Source organism: Epinephelus moara, chromosome 13 (assembly GCF_006386435.1).
Source record: "Epinephelus moara isolate mb chromosome 13, YSFRI_EMoa_1.0, whole genome shotgun sequence".
NCBI lineage: Eukaryota > Metazoa > Chordata > Actinopteri > Perciformes > Serranidae > Epinephelus > Epinephelus moara.
This window is the reverse complement of record NC_065518.1, coordinates 4202286-4222560: the sequence shown is the minus strand read 5'-3', so window position 1 is coordinate 4222560 and position 20275 is coordinate 4202286. Positions and strand designations below refer to the sequence as shown.

The 20275-nt window shown below is 42.7% G+C and overlaps 1 protein-coding gene across 1 annotated transcript in view; it reads left to right on the top strand.

Annotated features, from left to right (window-relative positions):
- The window catches only part of LOC126399406 (poly [ADP-ribose] polymerase tankyrase-2-like), a 42963-nt gene extending 23083 nt beyond the window's left edge, over positions 1 to 19880 (top strand). The window contains exons 18-30 of the mRNA XM_050059322.1: positions 79 to 244; positions 349 to 568; positions 920 to 1029; positions 3401 to 3589; positions 3817 to 4159; positions 4823 to 4905; positions 5035 to 5155; positions 5313 to 5410; positions 6774 to 6848; positions 8302 to 8407; positions 8822 to 9008; positions 10458 to 10614; positions 15011 to 19880. Of these exons, the coding sequence (XP_049915279.1) occupies positions 79 to 244; positions 349 to 568; positions 920 to 1029; positions 3401 to 3589; positions 3817 to 4159; positions 4823 to 4905; positions 5035 to 5155; positions 5313 to 5410; positions 6774 to 6848; positions 8302 to 8407; positions 8822 to 9008; positions 10458 to 10614; positions 15011 to 15073 (1918 nt within the window). The 3' untranslated portion in view covers positions 15074 to 19880. The remainder of the gene's footprint in view (positions 1 to 78; positions 245 to 348; positions 569 to 919; positions 1030 to 3400; positions 3590 to 3816; positions 4160 to 4822; positions 4906 to 5034; positions 5156 to 5312; positions 5411 to 6773; positions 6849 to 8301; positions 8408 to 8821; positions 9009 to 10457; positions 10615 to 15010) is intronic.
- The last annotated feature ends 395 nt before the right edge of the window (positions 19881 to 20275 follow it).

Sequence of the window (20275 nt, the reverse complement as noted above, 5' to 3'; positions counted from 1 at the left end):
TTTCACATCCCTGTTAAATTATTACATTACATACACACTAGCACAAAGTGACAGAGTGTGTCTCTGTGTGTGTGTCAGCGGTCTGGTTCCTCTCCATAACGCCTGCTCATACGGTCACTATGAGGTCGCTGAGTTGTTGGTCCTCCATGGCGCTGTGGTGAACGTGGCCGACCTCTGGAAGTTCACACCGCTGCACGAAGCTGCCGCCAAGGGCAAATATGACATCTGTAAACTCCTGCTGCAGGTACGCACACACACACGCACACACTAACATGGGCTCGTGCTCAGACAGGTGAGGGTTTATTGTTTCAGGTCAAAGCTCTCACTAATGTTTCCTGTTATCTCCAGCACGGTGCCGACCCAACCCGGAAGAACCGGGACGGGAACACCCCTCTAGATCTGGTGAAGGACGCCGACACGGACATCCAGGACCTGCTGCGGGGCAACGCCGCGCTGCTGGACGCCGCCAAGAAAGGCTGCCTGGCCCGAGTGAAGAAACTCTGCACGCACGACAACGTCAACTGCAGAGACACACAGGGGAGACACTCCACACCGCTGCACCTGGCTGGTACTGAAACACACACACACAAAAAGCTGTTCGAAAAAGTGCGGACAAGACAAAATGTCCTCACAGTGCAGGTCTAGACCTCAGTCTGGACCTCCAAAAGCTCAAAAGCTAGCACAAGAGGACACACATTCTCCTGAGTGTCCTGCAGTCTTCTGACTGGAGCTTGATGAGTAAATTATAAGCCAGGCAGACACATCTGCAGTTACTGCACATGTAGTCAGTTTAACTCTGCACTTGCTGGGACTAAATTATAAAAAGATGTTTGCAAATTTAACAATTTGAAGCAGGACAGACAGAAATATTTTTTTTTAATAGTGCACCTAACTCTTCCTCCCTCTGTGTGTGTCACAGCGGGCTATAACAACCTGGAGGTGGCGGAGTACCTGCTGCAGCACGGAGCTGAGGTCAACTCTCAAGATAAAGGAGGACTGATTCCTCTGCACAACGCTGCCTCCTATGGGGTGAGAGGGGATAACACGCACATACAGCAATGCAACATGGTACAGTTGTTCATGACAACAAAATAGAGGGCTGTTCTTGCGGGAGCGGGCGGTTTGAACTTTGCTGCGGGCGGGAACGGGCAGCTAAAAAAACACTGCGGAATCGGGATGTAGCCTATAGTGACAGGATGGAGTTAACAAATGATGTGGAAAAGAAGCTCAAACAAGGTCTGAAGGCGCACTGAGCCCTCTACTTCCGAGCGCTCTCAAAGCTGGCACGTTTTATCTTCAGCATCCAGTGCGCCTTCAGAGCGGGCCTTTAGTGTCTGTGGGCGCATCTTGGAAGAGAGACGCACGGGATTGGTACCGCAGTCGGTCAGCAACATTCTCTCCCTCCACAGCAATATTATGGCCAAGTGATTCATTTGTTAAATTCATTCGTTTCATTTGTTAACTTTGTTTATTTATTATTTATTATAACTTTTTTATTTTATGTTATATATATGTTATTTGAGCCACTGACACAAAATCAATGCATCTCTGTTATTGTACGGGCATAAATTCTCAGAGTTTTGCGGGAGCAGGCGGGAGTGGACATACACATTGCGGTTGCGGGCGGTAATGGTCAGAAATTCAGCGGTAGCGGGATGAAGAAAACAGTCCCGCGCAGGGCTCTACAACAAAATGTACCGTCCAGAAAACACTCGTATGCAGACCTTAAACACAGAATATTGTACAGTGAGGACTGCAGACTGAAACCAGCTGAAACTTCTCCTGGTTAGAGTTCCCGCAGTGTTCATTGTTTAGGAGGTTTTTATTGGGAGCAGAATTATCTGCAGACATCTCCTCCTTCTCTAAATCAGCAGTTGATTTCAGCTGGTAAAGAGATCAGTGTCTGGGGCAACTTCTAGCTCAACTGGCAGAGTGTGCGCCCCCTATAGGCTGAGTCCTTCGCAGCAGACTGGATTCGATTTAGACCCTCTGCCCTTTGTTGCATGTTGTTTTTCTGACGCTGCTGTTCGACGCAAAACTTGAATGTGCCCATCTAGAGCCAGAGAAAACAATGTTATATTCCATTTCTGCCAATATACCCCCCTAATCCTACACACTGGAGCTTTAAATCTGTAAACAGATTCAGTGAGCGATTTGAAAGAATTTGTATTTAATCAATCAATCCAAACGCCGACCTGAACCAAACTCTGTGAAAACTTTCGACTAATTTTAGCTGGTTGCCTGTGGGAACAGTTTCAGTTTCTGACCAGACTGCTTCATCTTGAGGAGGGTGTTACTCAGCTCTGGCTTTGTCCTCTTTGATTCACTTACACACACACACATACACACACACACACACACACACAAACACACACAAACACATAGAGTACAGTCCTAGAGTCCTCTGATTGATGAGCTGCTGATTGAAGAGACAGAAAGTGGGCAAAAGCACACACCCTTGATGAGGAGTGAAATGATACATGTAGATGTTAATGTGTGTGTGTGTGTGTGTGTGTGTAGCACTCCAGGCCTCTTGTCCAGTCCGATCAGCAGAGACTCATTTTCTTCCCTCCACCTCTCTCTCAGCTCATCCTTGCATCTCTTCATCTCTTACATCACCTCCATCACAAACCACAGTTTCTCCGTTCGTCGGCCTCTGATTTTTTTTGGGAGAAGAACAAACAGGTTTTATTTAAACAAGGCGGCACAATGAGAGCTGTTGAGCTGAGAACAGACGTTTGAGGACTGTATGTGTCTGAAGAAAGAGCTCACCGTGTTACCACAGCAAATATTAGGCTAAAATATAATTAAACTATCTTAATTAAACATTCTTGAGTCTGAAGAAGCATTTCTATCTGCGTCAAATGTTAATATATAATATTTTTTTAAATGAATTTCAGTGATTCTGTCGTACACAGCTACATGCAGCCTTTGATTGGAGAAGAGCCACATCAGAGCGTAGTGACATCATTACACATGACACACAGCCGATCATGTTTGTGACCTATCAGTAACATTGTTAACACTGTGCTACATTACAGAGAAATACAAACCGTACTAATGAACCTTCATTAATATAGGCCTATATTTTATCTACAAGTGCACGTCACACACTGAGCGAGCTGCCTGTTAATGACGCTGTGGGCTAATGGGCATGTAGCTACTTCCATGTTTCAGATGATACGTCATGTTTGTAGTCGACCAATGAAGATGAGTTTACATATCACCTTGGGTTCCTCCACGTCTGTAGTCCTGTCTGCTTCTCCAAACTGGAGGCGTTATGACCACACTGCTGCGCCTCACAGCAGCCTCACAGACTTTAAAATGAAACTGATGAACACGACATGAACTTTTATGTCAGACTCATTCATTCAGTTTTCTTCCTGTATTTATGTTCCAGCACGTAGACGTGGCCGCTCTGCTCATCAAGTACGACGCCTGCGTCAACGCCACAGATAAGTGGGCGTTCACTCCGCTGCACGAGGCTGCTCAGAAGGGCCGCACGCAGCTCTGTGCCCTCCTATTGGCTCACGGGGCAGACCCCACCCTCCGCAACCAGGAAGGACAGTCATCGCTTGACTTGGTCACGGTCCGTCTCAGGCTGATTTAAAGGGACAGTCCACTGAAATACATACAGAACGATCTCAAGATGGATTCTCTTAACTTCTCTTCCTCCTCTCTTTTCCTCATTGTCTCCCATGTTCTCCACCCCTTCTGTATCCTTCCTTTCCTTTTCATCATTCACTCTTTCTTTTCATTATCATCTTCTGCTTGTCCTCCTCCCCCCCCCCCCTCCTCCTCCTCCTCCTCCTGCAGGCGGATGATGTCCGGGCGTTGTTAACCGCCGCCATGCCTCCCTCTGCTCTCCCCGGCTGTTATAAACCTCAGGTCATCAGCGTGGCAGCGTCGGCCTCAGGTGCTCCACCCATTGCCATGGTCCCACCACTTCTGTCCTCCTCTTCCTCTTCTTCCTCCTCCTCGTCCTCCTCCTCGGGTCTTGAAGTCGCAGCAGCGGCTGCAACCAACAGCAACGCCACCGCAGCTTCTAACGCTTCAAGCTCGTCGTCTACACCGCAGCCCTCGTCTTCTGCGTTCCCTGAGATGTCGGCGCTGCTGTCGGCGGTCGAAGGCTCACTGGGTGCTGAGAAGAAAGAGGAAGGTGAGTGAATAAAGAAGTCCTCAAACCTAAACAACTTCAGAGTTGTTTCCCAAAAGACTTTCTGATGCCACCTCTGCTTTAAGGTTTAGATCTTAGTTTATACAAAACAAACTACTTGGTCACTACTTTTACTGATTTTTGCTGGTGCACCATAAAGGTCCCATCCTACCAGAGCTCCCGATAGCCGGTCCAACTCCGGCTTTTAACCCAGCAGATATTGGCACTTGCAAAATTAGGACGTCCTTATTTTGATAAAATCCAACTTAATGAACCTGACCCAGCTGTGAGCATTCGACTCGAAAGTACAATCAAATGTCCAGAGCCTCGGGCCCCCGACAGCAAACGCTCTGTCCCCTTCAGTTTATAGCCTCTGGAACAGACAGACGACCTCTGCTGCCTCAGAGGACCTCAAAGTACGTCCTGGTGTGTACGGTGCTAAGAGGTTGGAGATATACCTTGGACAGAGACCATGAAGAGCCTTAAAAGTGATCAGCAAAATCTTAAAATCTATTGTAAAAGGGAGGAAGGAAGTTCATTGTTAGTCATTGTTGACTGTTTGAGATTGAGAAGTCGTACAGTGAACGTTGTCTTTGCTAGAAAACTCCTCAGACTACATAAAGTGATAACATCAAATTACAGCTGTGTGTGTGTGTGTGTGTGTAGTTCCAGGAGTTGAGTTCAGCATCTGTCAGTTCTTGAAGAATCTGGGACTGGAGCATCTTCTGGAGATCTTTGACAGAGAGCAGGTGAGATCAGCAACACAAGGGCAGCAGAACAAGCTGTGAGCACATCATATGGCAACTTTAACAATTTCATCACTAACGCGTGTGTGTGTGTGTGTGTGTGTGTGTGTGTGTGTGTGTGTGTGTCTACAGATCACTCTGGATGTGCTGGTGGAGATGGGTCACCGCGAGCTGAAGGAGATCGGCATCAACGCCTACGGACACCGACACAAGATCATCAAAGGAGTGGAGAGGCTCATCAGCGGGCCACAGAGTGAGGACACACACACACACTCACACACACTTGAAGATGCAACCTTTAACACGCAGTTTAACGCACATCACATTACTCATGTCTTCTTGTCTTCCTGCATCAAATGAAAAGTGAAGTTTTATCTTGATGTGTGTGTGTGTGTGTGTGTGTTTGTCAGGTCTGAACCCCTACCTGACGTTGAATACAGCCAACAGTGGGACGATCCTGATCGACCTCGCAGCCGACGACAAAGAATTCCAGTCGGTGGAGGAGGAGGTACGAGCTTTTTCTTAAACAGGTTCTACTGCTTATTATAAAAAGAAAAAGAAAAGCCTGAAATTCCACCAACTATTCAACCAATCGGTCAGGCGATGGGAAAGAAAAATTCTGCTTGTTATCTGTAGGTCAACTAAATGTGAACTGTACGTGGAGGCGTTGTGTGTGTCTGTCACAGGGCTCGACATCAGTCTGTGTTCAGGCAGGTGGAATGCCTCAGGTGAAACGGGAGGGGCTGTTGATGACTTGTGGGAGGGGCTGTTGATGACGCCGCACGTGCGACCCACTGGCGGTGGATAAACAGGAAACAGCTGATAGCAGGAATTAGCGAGCAGCTAGTAGCAAGAGGGAAACACAAACCTGACAGACACTGTAAAGATGAGCAACTGGGGAGACAAGGAATTGTGCGCCCTCCTTGTCCTCGCAAACAAAGAGGCCATTAACCGTCAGATGACGGGGACAGTGAAGAACGGGCCGACTTATGAGAGAATCACCGAAGGACTGACCAGCTGCGGCTTCCCTCCCACGTCACTGTTTACGTCACACGCTGAGCTACACGTTTTGTTACTTGCTCACGCCCCCCATTGCCCCGAAAAAGGCACATTCTGTATAAACAAAAGTAGGTAGGCGGCATTTTGCTGCACTCCCCGATTTTGTTTTTATACTGCCAATGCTGAAAAAAGACTGATTGGGCTTTCCTGCTAATTTGCACAATTCCTATTTAAAAAGGGCTTCTGATAAACATTGATCAGGACCGATGAGAAAAGTCTGACACACTGAACTCTACAGAGGGTGACACCAGCGATGAGAATTTGGTTGAACAAGAGCGTAACAACTCACCATTTTCATTGACTGATTTTTAATTGTATTTCATGCCAGCTCCTACATTTTCTTTTCAGTTCAAAATCTTTTTTATTGCGATTTTTCAATGTAACAAAAGTGCAGTGCTGAATGGTCATTGCAGGAATGTGAGGTAAGCAGGAGTGTGTATCAATGGCATCTATGAATCCAAAGAAACATGGACTGAATAATCATAAATCAGGGTGAGAGAGAAAAAAATAGAAAAGTACAAAATAATCCCTCCCTAGTCACTGCCAGTGTACTGAAGATAATATTAATTAACTGTCACACTGAGAGTCTGTGTGAGTGAATGATTAATGTGCAGCGAAGTTAAGCTGCACCGAGGAGTCGAACCTTTACAGGGTCTGGAATGATCAGATACTGATTTTTTATAGACATCAGTAAAATGAAAGCGCAGTAAGAATGTTGTCGGAGAGGGAATCATCATCCTGCCTTCTTCTTCTTGTGGTTTATCACATGACCTTCAGATGTGACCAGTGAGAAGCTTGTTTTTGTTGACCAGATGCAGAGTACGATCAGGGAGCACCGAGACGGCGGCCATGCTGGAGGAGTCTTCAACAGATACAACCTGGTCAAGGTAACGTTTGTTTCTATTCAGACTTATAACACAGAGATCACAGTTAAAGTCAGAGTCTGAACTTTGTGTTTGCACTGCTGCGAATGTCAAACATTATAAATACAAGAAGTTCCTGTGGTAACACTTTACTTGAAGGTATCTACATAACAGTGACATGACACTGTCATAGCTATGACATGACACTGTCATGAACCTGTCATGAACATTATGTACGTGTCATAAACCTTTATGACTGCTGTCATTAAGTGTCATTTGTTTTTGTAATGACAAGTTGACATTAAGCAGGATGACATTACCAGAAGATGTCTTTCTGTTAATGTCAAGTTGTCATAATAAGGACATCCCAAACAAATTTAATGTCAACTTGTCATGACAAAGACAACTTCTGGTAATATCACTTTAATTCATGTGAAGTTGTCATGATCAAGAAACCCAAACAATGTCAACTTGTCATTACAAAAAACGAATGACATTTAAAGACAGCAGTCATAAACGTTTGACATGTAGATAATGTTTATGACAAGTTCATGACAGTGTCATGTCATAGTTATGACAGTGTCATGTCACCCTTATGTAGATACCTTCAAGTAAAGTGTTACCGAGATTTGGAAATGTGTCACTTTACCTGCTTTGATTGATATTTTGTGTTTAGAAGAAACATTTCAACAAGACAAAACAGATTTTCTGTATCTAAAACTTAACTTATTTGATTACATAATAGTCCTTTGTGTTTTGTGACAGTGACTCACAGCACCTCAATGAAGCTACAGTTCCTTTTTGTCTAATTCAGGCAACAGATGTACAAAAGTTTCCAAAATTCAAACTTTCTTTTGTCTTTTGTTTGTGGAAGTTTCTACTCACTCTGAGTTACTGTTGTTCACAAACTAAAGAAATGATGAGATCATTTTTCTGTACTTTTTACTGGATATTTGATGCAAACTTTGTCACATTGTTAAGAATATTGTTGCAGAAATACCCTGGATTATCATCATATTATTTTAGGGCCTTATCACCCACCTCTAACATAGCTTGAAGGCATCATAATGTAACTCATTACGATCCCCGGGATGACGGGGTTTTAAGTTTTGAGGACAGCTTTTGTAGCCTGCGCAAAATCAATACGACTCAACAGAAAAACATCGACCACTGCAGTGAACAGTGAATGCCATCTTATTCGCCAATAGGCCGAGGCAGTCAAAATGGTGAATATGCAGGTGAAAGTCAGTGCATCCCTACTAACATAATTAGCACTAAACACAGAGAACAAACATTAACATCTGGACTTCATGGCAATCCATCCAGTAGTTGTGGTCCGACCGACCAACATCTATCCATTCAGTCATGTGCAAGAAAACCATTTGTATTAATTAACTGATGTGTTCCTGCAGTCGCGTGATGTCCTGATCACTGTCTGCACCTCCAGTTGACCTCCGTCTGACCTCTTGTCTTTCAGATCCAGAAGGTTTGCAACAAGAAGCTTTGGGAGAGGTACACTCACCGCAGGAAGGAAGTTTCAGAGGAAAACCACAACCACTCCAATGAGCGCATGCTCTTCCATGGTCAGAATATTAACTGTATTATCAGTAGTAGCAGCAGTATTAGGGTTAGGATGAGGAGGAACAGTAATAACAATGATAATGTGTAGCAGTAGTAGCAGCCTGCAATACTAGTTGTTGTAGTGATAGAAACAATAGTGGTAGAAGAAGCATCATAACAGTAGTACAGTTAGTCATCATAGAAAAACCAGTAATTACAGTTGTAGTAACAGTAGCACTAGTAACACTTGGCAGTAGGTAGTATGGGAGCAGTGGCAATAATGGAAGTAGAAAAGTAGCAGTCATCACATTAGATGGAGCAGTGACAGCAGTAGTACTGGTAACAGCAGCAGGAGAAGTCGTTGTAGTAGCAGTAGTGATAGTAATGTTCATACCAGTTGAACTTGTATCGATGGCACTGTGACGTTTCCCTCCCAGGCTCTCCGTTCGTCAACGCCATCATCCACAAAGGCTTTGACGAGCGTCACGCCTACATCGGCGGGATGTTCGGCGCCGGGATCTACTTTGCCGAGAACTCCTCAAAGAGCAACCAGTACGTTCACGGGATCGGAGGGGGGACAGGCTGCCCGCTGCACAAAGACCGCTGCTGCTACATCTGCCACAGGTGTGCCTTCAGGACTCCTCCCCCTCACAGTACAACATGTTTGACTCTTTTTGTTAGGCGTTTTCAAGTGAATGATTTAAATATGTCAGTTTAACAAGTCTTTGTCGAGATTCACTTCATTTTCAAAGCTGCCTTAGTGAGTTTCAGACATCAAAGGAAAATAAACAATATTCTCACATTATTAACAAAACTGACCGTTCTCTAAACCCCACCTCTAATCAGTGTTTGTCGAATCATTTCCTTAGCAACTGTAACTACGTGTTAGGTGTTTGAAGGTCAGGTATTTTTTATTATTTTTGGAGACTAATTATAGTAATCCCCAAATGACCAGTGCCGTTAGCTAACGTTAGCTTCCACCTGACCTGGGTGGTGCTCAGTGCAGAGCTCCCAAGGCTAACATCCGCTAACCATTGGAGACCGGGGGGTACGCAATCAGTGAAGCCAACAGAAAATAAAATAACAGACAAAACGTTTACATCACAAAACATCTAATCATTGTCTGTCGAATCATTTTCTTAGCAACTGTAACTATGTGCTAGGTGTCTGAAGGTCAGGTATTTTTTATTATTTTTGGAGACAACTTATAGTAATCTCCAAATGAGCAGTGCCGTTAGCTAACGTTAGCTTCCACCTGACCTGGGTGGTGCTCAGTGCAGAGCTGCCAAGGCTAACGTTAGCTAAACATTGGAGACCAGAGGGTACGCAGTCAGCGAAGCCAACAGAAAATAAAATGGAAGACAAAACATTTACATCACAGTACATTAAAATTTCAGTCAGTGGAGCGCTTGACTACAAGGAAAGACCGCTTGTATTTCACGTCATTTTAAATTAGCAGTTTAATGCTGTCGAGCTCTCTAAAGCAAAATTTAACAAAACTAACATTTATAGCCGTGATGTTGTAGACTGAAATGTTTTAATGAATTCTGTGCATGTTTGGAGACAGCTACATATGTTTCCTTCCAAAAGTGATTGGAATCATTGGGAAATGCGCATTAAAAGAAATACGAATCCCGTGTGTTTCCATTAAATGTACGGACTTTGGTGAAAACTACGAACTTGCTCGAGTTTTCCGCAGAACCGGAAACAAAACAAGTCTCGCATTCTTCTTTTTCTACGTTTTCTGGCGGTTGGCAACCAGCTTGTAAATGCATTACCGCCTTCCCTTTAGTCACCTAAACACAGAAACATGATAAAATAGGGTACGTGTTTAAAATTCCCCTTAACTCTGGATTTGCATAGCAACTGTACAGCATGGTAGCAAATGCTTTGTTTTCCCCCTCAGAGAAGAAGAAACGTAAGCTCATGTCATCTTGAGACAAACTGTTACAATCAAACCTCCAATAAATCTAAAATCAGTACGTACTGAATTAATAACTGCGTATATCTCTCTACAGTGTTTCCACACAGTATAATGCACTTTGTGTCAGCGTCTCTTTTTGTCCCTGGCAGGCACCTGTTGTTCTGCAGGGTGACTCTGGGGAAGTCCTTCCTGCAGTTCAGTGCCATGAAGATGGCTCACTCACCGCCTGGTCACCACTCTGTCACCGGCAGGCCGAGCGTGAACGGTCTCGCTCTGGCCGAGTACGTCATCTACAGAGGAGAGCAGGTGGGCAACTTGTCTCATACATGATTATACATGATTATATGATCATTTCCTTGGTCTTTGAGGTTTTCAGGAGGAGACAGTTCTTGTGACTCCACTCACTGAAGGCTTTTATCAGGTCCCTATATTCAGACCCCTGCCCATTCCTGATACACGCCACAATAGCAGTGTCGTCCGAGTATTTCTGGATGTGGCAGGACTCAGAGCCAGAGTATTTGAAGTCCGCCGTGTACAGTGTGAACAGGAATGGAGCCAGGACAGTCCCTTGTGGAGCCCCCGTGCTGCTCATTAATGTCCCAGAAACACAGTTCCCCAACCTGACATACTGTGGCCTTTGTCTTTGACCTCAAGTCTCAGTAGGCGTAGAATAAGCCGCTCCAAGGTCTTCATGAAGTGCGAAGTAAGGGCTACTGGTCTGAAGTCATTAAATTCAGCTGGACATTTAATTTTTGGTACCGGCACAACACAGGAAGTCTGTGCCAAGTTGTGATCTGACCTGCCCAGTGGTGGTAAGGCAGTGGCTCTGTAAGCTTCTTTGACATTGGCATACAGCAGATCAAGGGTTTTATTTTCTCTGGTTCGACAGTTAACAAACTGTGTAAATCCAGTCAGGTGATAGGAGAGGGAAACATGGTTGAAGTCTCCTGATATTATCAATAGTGCCTCAGGATGTTTAGTCTGTATCTTAGCAACGAGTCCATGGAGAACTTCACATGGAACTTCAGCACCTGCCTTGGGTGGGATGTACACAAGTATTGTTATGATATGACTGAATTCTCTTGGTACATAAGCTGGCCTCATACCAACTGCCAAAAGTTCAATATCTGGACAACACATCTTCTCCTTGACAGTAATATGTGCAGGACTGCACCATCTCTGGTTCACAAATAAAGCCAGGCCCCCACCTTTTTTCTTGCCACTAGCTTTAGAGTCTCTCTCCGATCGTATGAGAGTGATGCCAGGTAGATCCACGTTGGAGTCTGAGATGTTTTGATTCAACCATGTTTCCATAAAACACATGAGGAGATGTTTTGATTCAACCATGTTTCCATAAAACACATGAGACTGCACTCACGGTATACTTTCTGAGTCTTCAGAAGTTCAGAAGTTGAGAAAAATATAATAAAAATTCAGTAAAACTAAGTAAAATTGCAGAGCTACCAGACTTTGCTGCTACTAGTTGAAGCGCATGTTCTATATTATACCATGGTCTGGGTGAATACTCAATTGTGATTGGCTGCAGGGTGTCCGTTAAAAGGTGTTATAGGACAGCTAAAAAGACGTTCCGGTCAAATTATCTGATGACAGGTTCTAAATTATTGCGCTGGCTCAACTGCTAGTTTGTAACCATAGCAACGAAGACTCAAAGCAGAGGCAACGGATTATAACGGGCATCATGAGTGATTTTATCGTTTCATTTAATTTAATTGGTGAATTTGATCATTTTGATGACTGGGATGCAGAAGAAGAGAGGATAGAGAATGAAAAGAAAAGGGAGAAACGGCACAAGGAGGTGACACCGGAAGAATTAAATAATTTAGAAGATGAGAAGGATGAGCCCAACACCAAGAAGACAACGAAATGGGCAGTTCAAATGCCACTATGATGGACATACCCATATCACTTTCAAATTTCACTATTAATGGCAATGTAGCATTTAATTTTAAAGGAGCAATAAGCGAAATTCATCATTTCTAGATTGAAGGAATTAAAAAATTGCTATGTGAAGAACTAGAGGTGTAATTTCATCTGAAGTATAGCATGACCTCACATACCCTCTCTCTGTGTTGATCTCCAGCCTATTGTTTACAAGCCGGTCCGGCTGCGCGTTCATGTACGTTCATGTGAATATTCTATATATATCACTTAGTCGTTGTATAAGTGGAAAGCACAGCTTGTGCTCAGTCAATTGGACATAATGTCTTCTGCTGAAACCCGTAGCTGTTCATAAGTGGCACTTCACGATCCAGCGTGAATAGATGTCCACTCGAGCAATCAGCAGTGCTATTAGTGTGTGGAATTACAAAGCTGATGTCTGGAGAGCAGCGGGACTGCAGAGATGTGGAGCTGCAGGCTGCTCTTCACTCAACCGTCTCACATTATCACAGTGTCTGTTTCTCAGTCTTTGTGATTTGGTGGAAATTTTGTAGCCGGACCACTGACGACCCAGAAGATTAGACCAGGTACAAAACCACATGACACAACATGAGATCACTGTTAATGACAAGGCCGAAGTCTGTCAGTTATACCACTGACTCATCAGGAGGCCCAAACATCAGCACAGTTCTGCACTGTGTTGCACCAGTTATGCATAAACTCAGATGTCACCTTGTCTGAACGTAATTTATAACTCAGGCCAGAGTTACTAACATTTTAAAGTCAGGTGAAATAAAATCTGAAAGTTACATCAGACACATTTTACAGGTTAGAAAACACGTGTAAAACATGTGTAAAGATGGGGAACTACACTAATCAGCAGAAACATTCAAACCACTGACAGGTGAAGTGAATTACTCTCATTATTTTGTTCCAATGCATTGTTCTGCTGGGAAACCTTTGGTTCTGGCATTCATGTGGATACCACCTGACATGTTCCACCCACCCAAACACCGTTGCAGACCGTTCTGCCATCCTACGAATGCTAAAATCAGATCCAGATATTTTTTAATTTTGCAGTAAATTGACTTTATTCTTAAGGGGGGCATCTTCCCCCATTTTACCCCACTGAATCGTCCATTAAACTGTTCTTCACCATTTCTGTGTCCAGATTTTTTGGACAGGGCTAAAAGCCTGCCCAGTGACAATGGAGCAACCCTTAGCATAAGCCCCGCCCCTACACTGTATCAGAACCAGAGCCCTTGCCGTTCTGTCGCAGACCGAGCAGTACCAAGTGGATTTTCAGGCAGGTCAGAGTACTCTGGTTCTAAATTTGATTCTGGCTCTGGTGGCTCAAACATTTGTGGCTGTTCTAGTCCAAAAAAGCTGCTAGATGAAGCATCCATCATAGTGCTATGATTAAAAGAGGCTGCAGGTTTCCTGTGAGTGGGCGTGGCTTCAGTGCTTCCTGTGAGTGGGCGTGGCCTCAGTGCATTCAGCAGACACGCCCCCAGTGTCTCAGAGCAGCCTATTTTTTCATGATTTTAAAACGTAATTTTATAAACTTGTCGACTTTTTTTAAATATACAGATTTAGCCAAATTCTTAATGACACATATTTATTTTTGCTTTACCTGGACTTTAACAGTTGCAAAAATAGTTCCAACATGGGAATAAGTTCACCTAGGTGCTAGGTGTAAGACCTAGGTCACTGTTGTTATTCTGGATGTAGGTTAAGGTTGTGTAGTTATTACCTAATCATAATGCTTTGTCCTTGTTTACGAACCTTTTTGTTGTTTGCTGATTAACGTTAGTATTTTTAGCTGTCAGACAGAATAGTGCTTTTCACTGATTGGCCACAGGAAGTGAAAACATCATTTTCTGAGACAGTGGGTGCGGTTACATGATGACTTCTCATTCGGAATTAAATAAATCTGAATGAAATCATTCGGAATTAAAGTTTTTCCAGGTAGTTTATATGGGAAATATTCATTCCCAATGAGGGTTTACACGGAGATCAGTTTAATCGCCTTTATTCCGGTCCACGCAAGTTTGGGGCAGGGAAGGTTTCTGATTGGATAGGAGGCGGGGCGGATGTTACGTGTTTACGTTTACCGGAAGAAAACACTGTAGTCTTCGCTCCGGATAACAAGATGCTTGACGACGCAGTTCTTAGTGCCTTTTTCGGGCTTGTTTTGCTTATATTCTTGAAGCAACAGTACAGCAACAACCTTGTTCTGCTAATGTTTCGTCTGTTGAGGAGGAGAAGGGAGGTAGAAGGTCGAAGAAGGGAGATAGAAGACCGTGCTGTGGCGAATGGAAACCGGTGAGTGCAACGAGTCCGACTGCTCTATCTCAGCCCGTTGCTGCATATGAGTCGCGCGCTATACACGTCATCGCGCCAGAAGGGCAAGGAAACGAGCATGCGCAGAAAGACCGGACAGAAGGGCAAGGAAACGAGCATGCGCAGAAAGACCGGAATGAACTTAAAGAGGAATTAGTGTATACAAGTGCGAGAAATTTTCAATCGCATTGGCCATTTTCATTCCGAATTAGGTGTTTACAAGATCACTTTTAATAGGAATGAACTTTCATTCCGAATGAAAAGGGAATTAAACTGTCAACTTAACTCCAGAGTAGCTCAGATGAACCTTACGTCTCGGTGGTGCATCCAAAAATTTGACACAGCTTTACAATCAAACTAACTACTTCCTGTATCATTTTAGTGCGGGCTTTGCACTTTGCTGGTGTCTTAAGTCTTTGTTTTTACTGGGTGTCAGTGAATGCCTCTTTGCTGCCCACAGGCGTATCCAGAGTACCTGATCACATACCAGATCATGAAACCTGACGAGTCTGCAGACGGATGAGGAGGAAGAGGACGATGAAGGAAGTGTCAGAGGAGGAAAATACGAAGAAATGCAGAAGAAGAGAGCTCACCTTATCCTATCAGCTGAGCTGTGGCGTTACTAACTGCATGCACAAAGAAAAACTTTATTTATACAATGTATAAAACATGTAGGTTTTTATCAGACGCCTGTTGTTTTTTTTTCTATAGTTTGTTTTATGCACTTTATGAACCATGAGTTGTTTCATGATGTGACGTGATGTGACTGTTGAGTTTGTCCTTTTGTCACTAAAACAGTATCGTCCAGTGATTCAGGGTGCTGCGGCTTCAGAGAGGACGTGTCACTTTCATCACATCAGTGTCATAGTTAGACACAAAGCACATCGTCGCCAACGCTTAACATGTTGTTGACAGGATATCTGGGAGTAATTCCAACCCGTAAGAGACCACTCACCTGTACTACCCAGTACTGACTGATGCCTCAGTCAAAAAAAGTCAAACATCTTGTTTTTAGTTTGACAACTGACACCATTTTTATTTACCCAGCATGCATTTATAGGCATTAATAAAAGTAAAGATGTTTTCACAGCTAACAGTTGTTCTCAGAAACATAAACCGTCACTGAAACTCATTGTTTTCTGACACTGACGTTATTGGAAGTGACTCGTCCCTTCTGAAGAGTCTCTCTCTGACAAACATTTCCACAGACAACTCTTATGTGTTGCCTGGCAACATCCTAACGAGGTGAAGTATTGGTTTTATTTTACAAAGATGTTGTGTAATCTTCTTTTGTACAAGCATGTTAGTTTATTAACATTTATAATGTTGAAAAGAAAAATCTCTGCTGGGGTTTGGAGACAGTCTGAAGACGTGATTTTCTTTCTGCGGCTCTGGAGAGTTCAATACATGAATCAGCCTTAATGAGAAGCAGCATCTGATTGGATAGCACTGTGCTGATCAGCCAATCACGTGATGTGAGAAAACCTGAATATGTTTATCAGCAGCTGAAACCTTTTTTTAAGACATACAAACGGCAGAGATGTCCCTGATGACCCACAATGTCCCACAGCTCCCAATCAAGGGGTCATTGTTCATTTGATATTTACATTTGTATTTATTTTTCCTAAATCATGTTTTTATTTTATTTATTTATATTTTTATATTATAAATATTTTATATTTTTATTTATTATTTCTTCTTTTTTGCACACTCCAGGGAATATCAATCAAACCGATGTCGGTAAATTCATTTTTAAAATGGCTGGCATTTACCTGTTTTTACAAATAACCTCTTCTCTTATTCAGTGATTCTAATACAGCTGCTGATGATTGACCGCAGTCCATCAGGACTTTGTAGGCTGTAATAAGAATGGGAAACTAATTTTTCTGTGCAAGAGCCATGAAAATGGTCATTTTAGTTGTAAGAGATTGACGCAGCTGTTCAGGTTGTTGTAAGTCCGGGTCGGTCGATATTTTGATAGTTGACCATATACAGAAAAACAAAAAGAGTCGCGGGCCAAACAGTTGTAAATGCAAAGTTTTCAAACAGTTACACAGCGAGAAAGTCAGTGTTTCTAGATTAGAAAAGCCCATTTGCCATAGAAACTTAATTTTCTTTCAAAATTAAAATACAACACTACTAAACAGTTTAACATATGACATTACAGTAATTTATTGGAGTTCCCAGTTATAAGATGATGGTTCGAGATGACAGCAACATCGTGTTTAAACCAGGCTGTGCGATGTACATACTGTTCAACTTATTAGAAATATGCTCCAGACATATTTTATCTTGTATTTATGAATTCACAGTGAGCCATTTAACAATGGGCAGCGGGCCACAGTTGGTCCATGGGCCGTAGTTTAGCCACCCCTGTTGTAAGTCAACCTACAGAAATAAAACCTTTTTTTTTTTCTTTCTAACATATTTCTTTGTCAAACGCCATATGACTGGAAAACAGCTAACGTGTCATCAGACTGAATACTTTTTAAGTGAAGGATTACCTTAGCACAGCTTTTACTCAAGCCCTCAGGACAAAGGCCAGGCTTTGAAGCTAATTTTACATAGTGGCCAAAGGTGGAATTACAACATCTGGGTCTGTCGTGATCTCATGAGATCCAAAAAGACTTTTTCCCACAGACCTAAATTTAAAAGAAGTGTCTGTAAATCAGTGGATACATATTTCTGAGCAGCACAACCTCCGCAAAATGACTTATTATTCGGATTTAATCTGGAACAGCTGAACAGTTAAATCATTTTATCCCCAGTCAAGTTAGCAGAGTTCTAAACCAGAAGTTAGCTACTCACAGAGGATTTAATAATTTTTTATCCTCATTCAAATTAGCACAGTGCCTAACAGGAAGTTAGCCGCTCATACATGATTGAATAAGTTTATCCCCAGTCAAGTTAGCATAGTGCTTAATAGGAAGTTAGCTACTCAAAGAGGATTTCATAATTTTTTTATCCCCAGTCAAGTTAGCATAGTGCTTAACAGGAAGTTAGCCACGCGCACATAATTGAATAACTTTATCCCCAGACTTAGCCCCAGTTCTGAAATCATCATGATGCCCTGTGGTTAAGGTCTGGTTAGGTTTAGGCACAGCGTTCAGCACCGCGGACAGTCGGACTAATGGGATGTCGAACCAATAGGCTGTCAGACCAATGACATGGACCCAGTTAGCATAGTGCTTAACAGGAAGTTAGCCACTCGCACATGATTTAATAACTTTATCCCCAGTCAAGTTAGCATAGTGCTTAACAGGAAGTTAGCCATGCGCACATGATTGAATAACTTTATCCCCAGGCAAGTTAGCATAGTGCTTAACAGGAAGTTAGCCACGCGCACATGATTGAATAACTTTATCCCCAGTCAAGTTAGCATAGTGCTTAACAGGAAGTTAGCCACACGCACATAATTGAATAACTTTTTCCCCAGTCAAGTTAGCATAATGCTGAACAGGAAGTTAGCCACTCGCACATGATTGAATAACTTTATCCCCAGGCAAGTTAGCATAATGCTGAACAGGAAGTTAGCCACGTGCACATGATTGAATGACTTTATCCCCAGTCAAGTTAGCAGAGAGCTGAACCAGAATTTACCTGGTGTAGCCATCTTGGTTCATCTGTCTACTGTTCCAACACCAACTCTGGTTTCTTTGAAATTAGCCCTTCATTTACTTAGCTAGATGTGAAAATATGCCGGCTCCATACACGCTCAAATGTACTGTTTATTGAAATAGAGTCTGGTGGGTTTGGCGATGGTGATTTCAGGCTGTTTTTGGTTAAACAAAAAGGATCTTGCTCTTAAACAAAAAGGTCTATTTCTGTAGGGATCTCCTCAATGTCATCAGACACCTAGAATAACAGTGAGCCTGTCAGTGACAAAAACAAACACTTGATGGTACGAACATGCCCTGAGCTGAGTTTCACCTGTTTACAACCAGGCTGCTGCTGGAAACTACAGTCTGACAGTATGACATGATAAAATGCAAACTCACTGAACTCTCTGTGTCATTCAAACAGTGTTTGAGAGCTGATGTGCTTGAACTTTCTACATAGCTAATACAATAACTGATGAGTCTATCTGGATTTAATTTACGGTACCTTTAAAAGCTCAAACCTGACCTGATATCACACTGAACTGCCATTTTGTTTTTGCTTCAACATTCTGTCTGACATTATCTTTGCTGTTTGTGGGGTTCGTTTCTCTCAATCAGTCACCAGTGACTGACATATGACTTATTATGTTGATTTAAGAGTTCTTATTTCTGTGACTGACTTACAACAACCTAGACACCCATCTTATTCATGTGAGTCTGCAAGTTAGTGGTAATTATTCTGGCTCTGGTACATGGAGACGTGGACAATTCAGTTTCCCCTTAAGTTGTAATTGCACAGCAGGTATACAGACAATTTTATCAATTTCCGTCTCTGCAGTCGCACAGTGACAAAGCTCATGTGGTTCACAGTTCTCAAGTCTAAATACATTAGTGATGTGCCACAGCCTGAGATCTCACACAATATTTAATACAAAAAAATATTATTTAGTTATTCGTAGTTCTCCATGTAACCCTTTCACTGCAGTGTGGCTGAAGCATTGTAACACAAAGACAAACCTGATTTAAAAACAGCGGTTTCATTTCTTTGCTCTCCAGTCTTGAGTCGGACTGTTAAACCCACAGAGAGGGAAAAACAAAAAATGAATGTCATGTATGTAAATTTACTCTGACTGTTCTGCTGTTGTGACTTCTTCTCCTGTCGTCTGTAATGTGAAGTTAATGGGCACTAATGGGGACGTTTTGTGCCCTGATGCATGGTGCCGTGGTGCTGTCGGACTGATCGTAGGTTCCTCATTTCGTCTGTTTAGGCGCAGACTGGGAGGAAACCAGCAGCTGGGTGTGAAGTGTTTGAATCCAAAATGTGACAGTAAGCATCTCACCGACTCTGCAAACTGATTGATAGAACAAAATGGTGCTATTTAAAGGAAAGTCCTGGGCGAAATGAGATCAATGACATTTATGTCAGGATTTGTGACATTTTGGAAACAAACTTCTCACGCTGCGTGTTTGAAAGGGTCATTAAAGGGAAAACATTCAACCATGAAGTGCATTAGATGTTAGCTAAATAACTGAATATGGGTGCAGGGAGTGTGGAGGGAACTTTTTGCATCTTTTAAAAAGATATGAAATACTGAACTTTCTAAATGTCAAGGAAAAAAATGTTGGAGATTTTAAACTCTATCTGCCTACCGACCCCTTTGTTTAATATATATAAATGATTATTGGTGGCTATTTGATGTGTTTCTGTTGCACTCATTTTAGATAAATGCCTGTCAAAGCATCTACTTTCAAATGAAAGGTTGACTCATTAAAGTGCTGTTTTCCTTCATTTATCATGATGTGGAGCGCAGACTGACTGACGTGATCGTACACTTGGTCGATATCAACATTGAGCTAGCAGATGAAAACAAGCAGAAATAAGGAACACACATTAAATTTGTGTTATATATACCCAGTCTCACTCCAAAGTCACTGAATACCAACCCAGAACGTCAACAACCAACACACCCAGGGTACCTTGTACCTTGTAGAAAGTCCTTGACCAATATGTGACGAGGTGGGAGTGCGAATGTTGGTATATGGTGTTGTATTGTTTTGAATCTGATTTCATCCATCCACACAACGTTTACAGCGTTTTCAACTTTCAAAACTTTCAAACTTTTTTC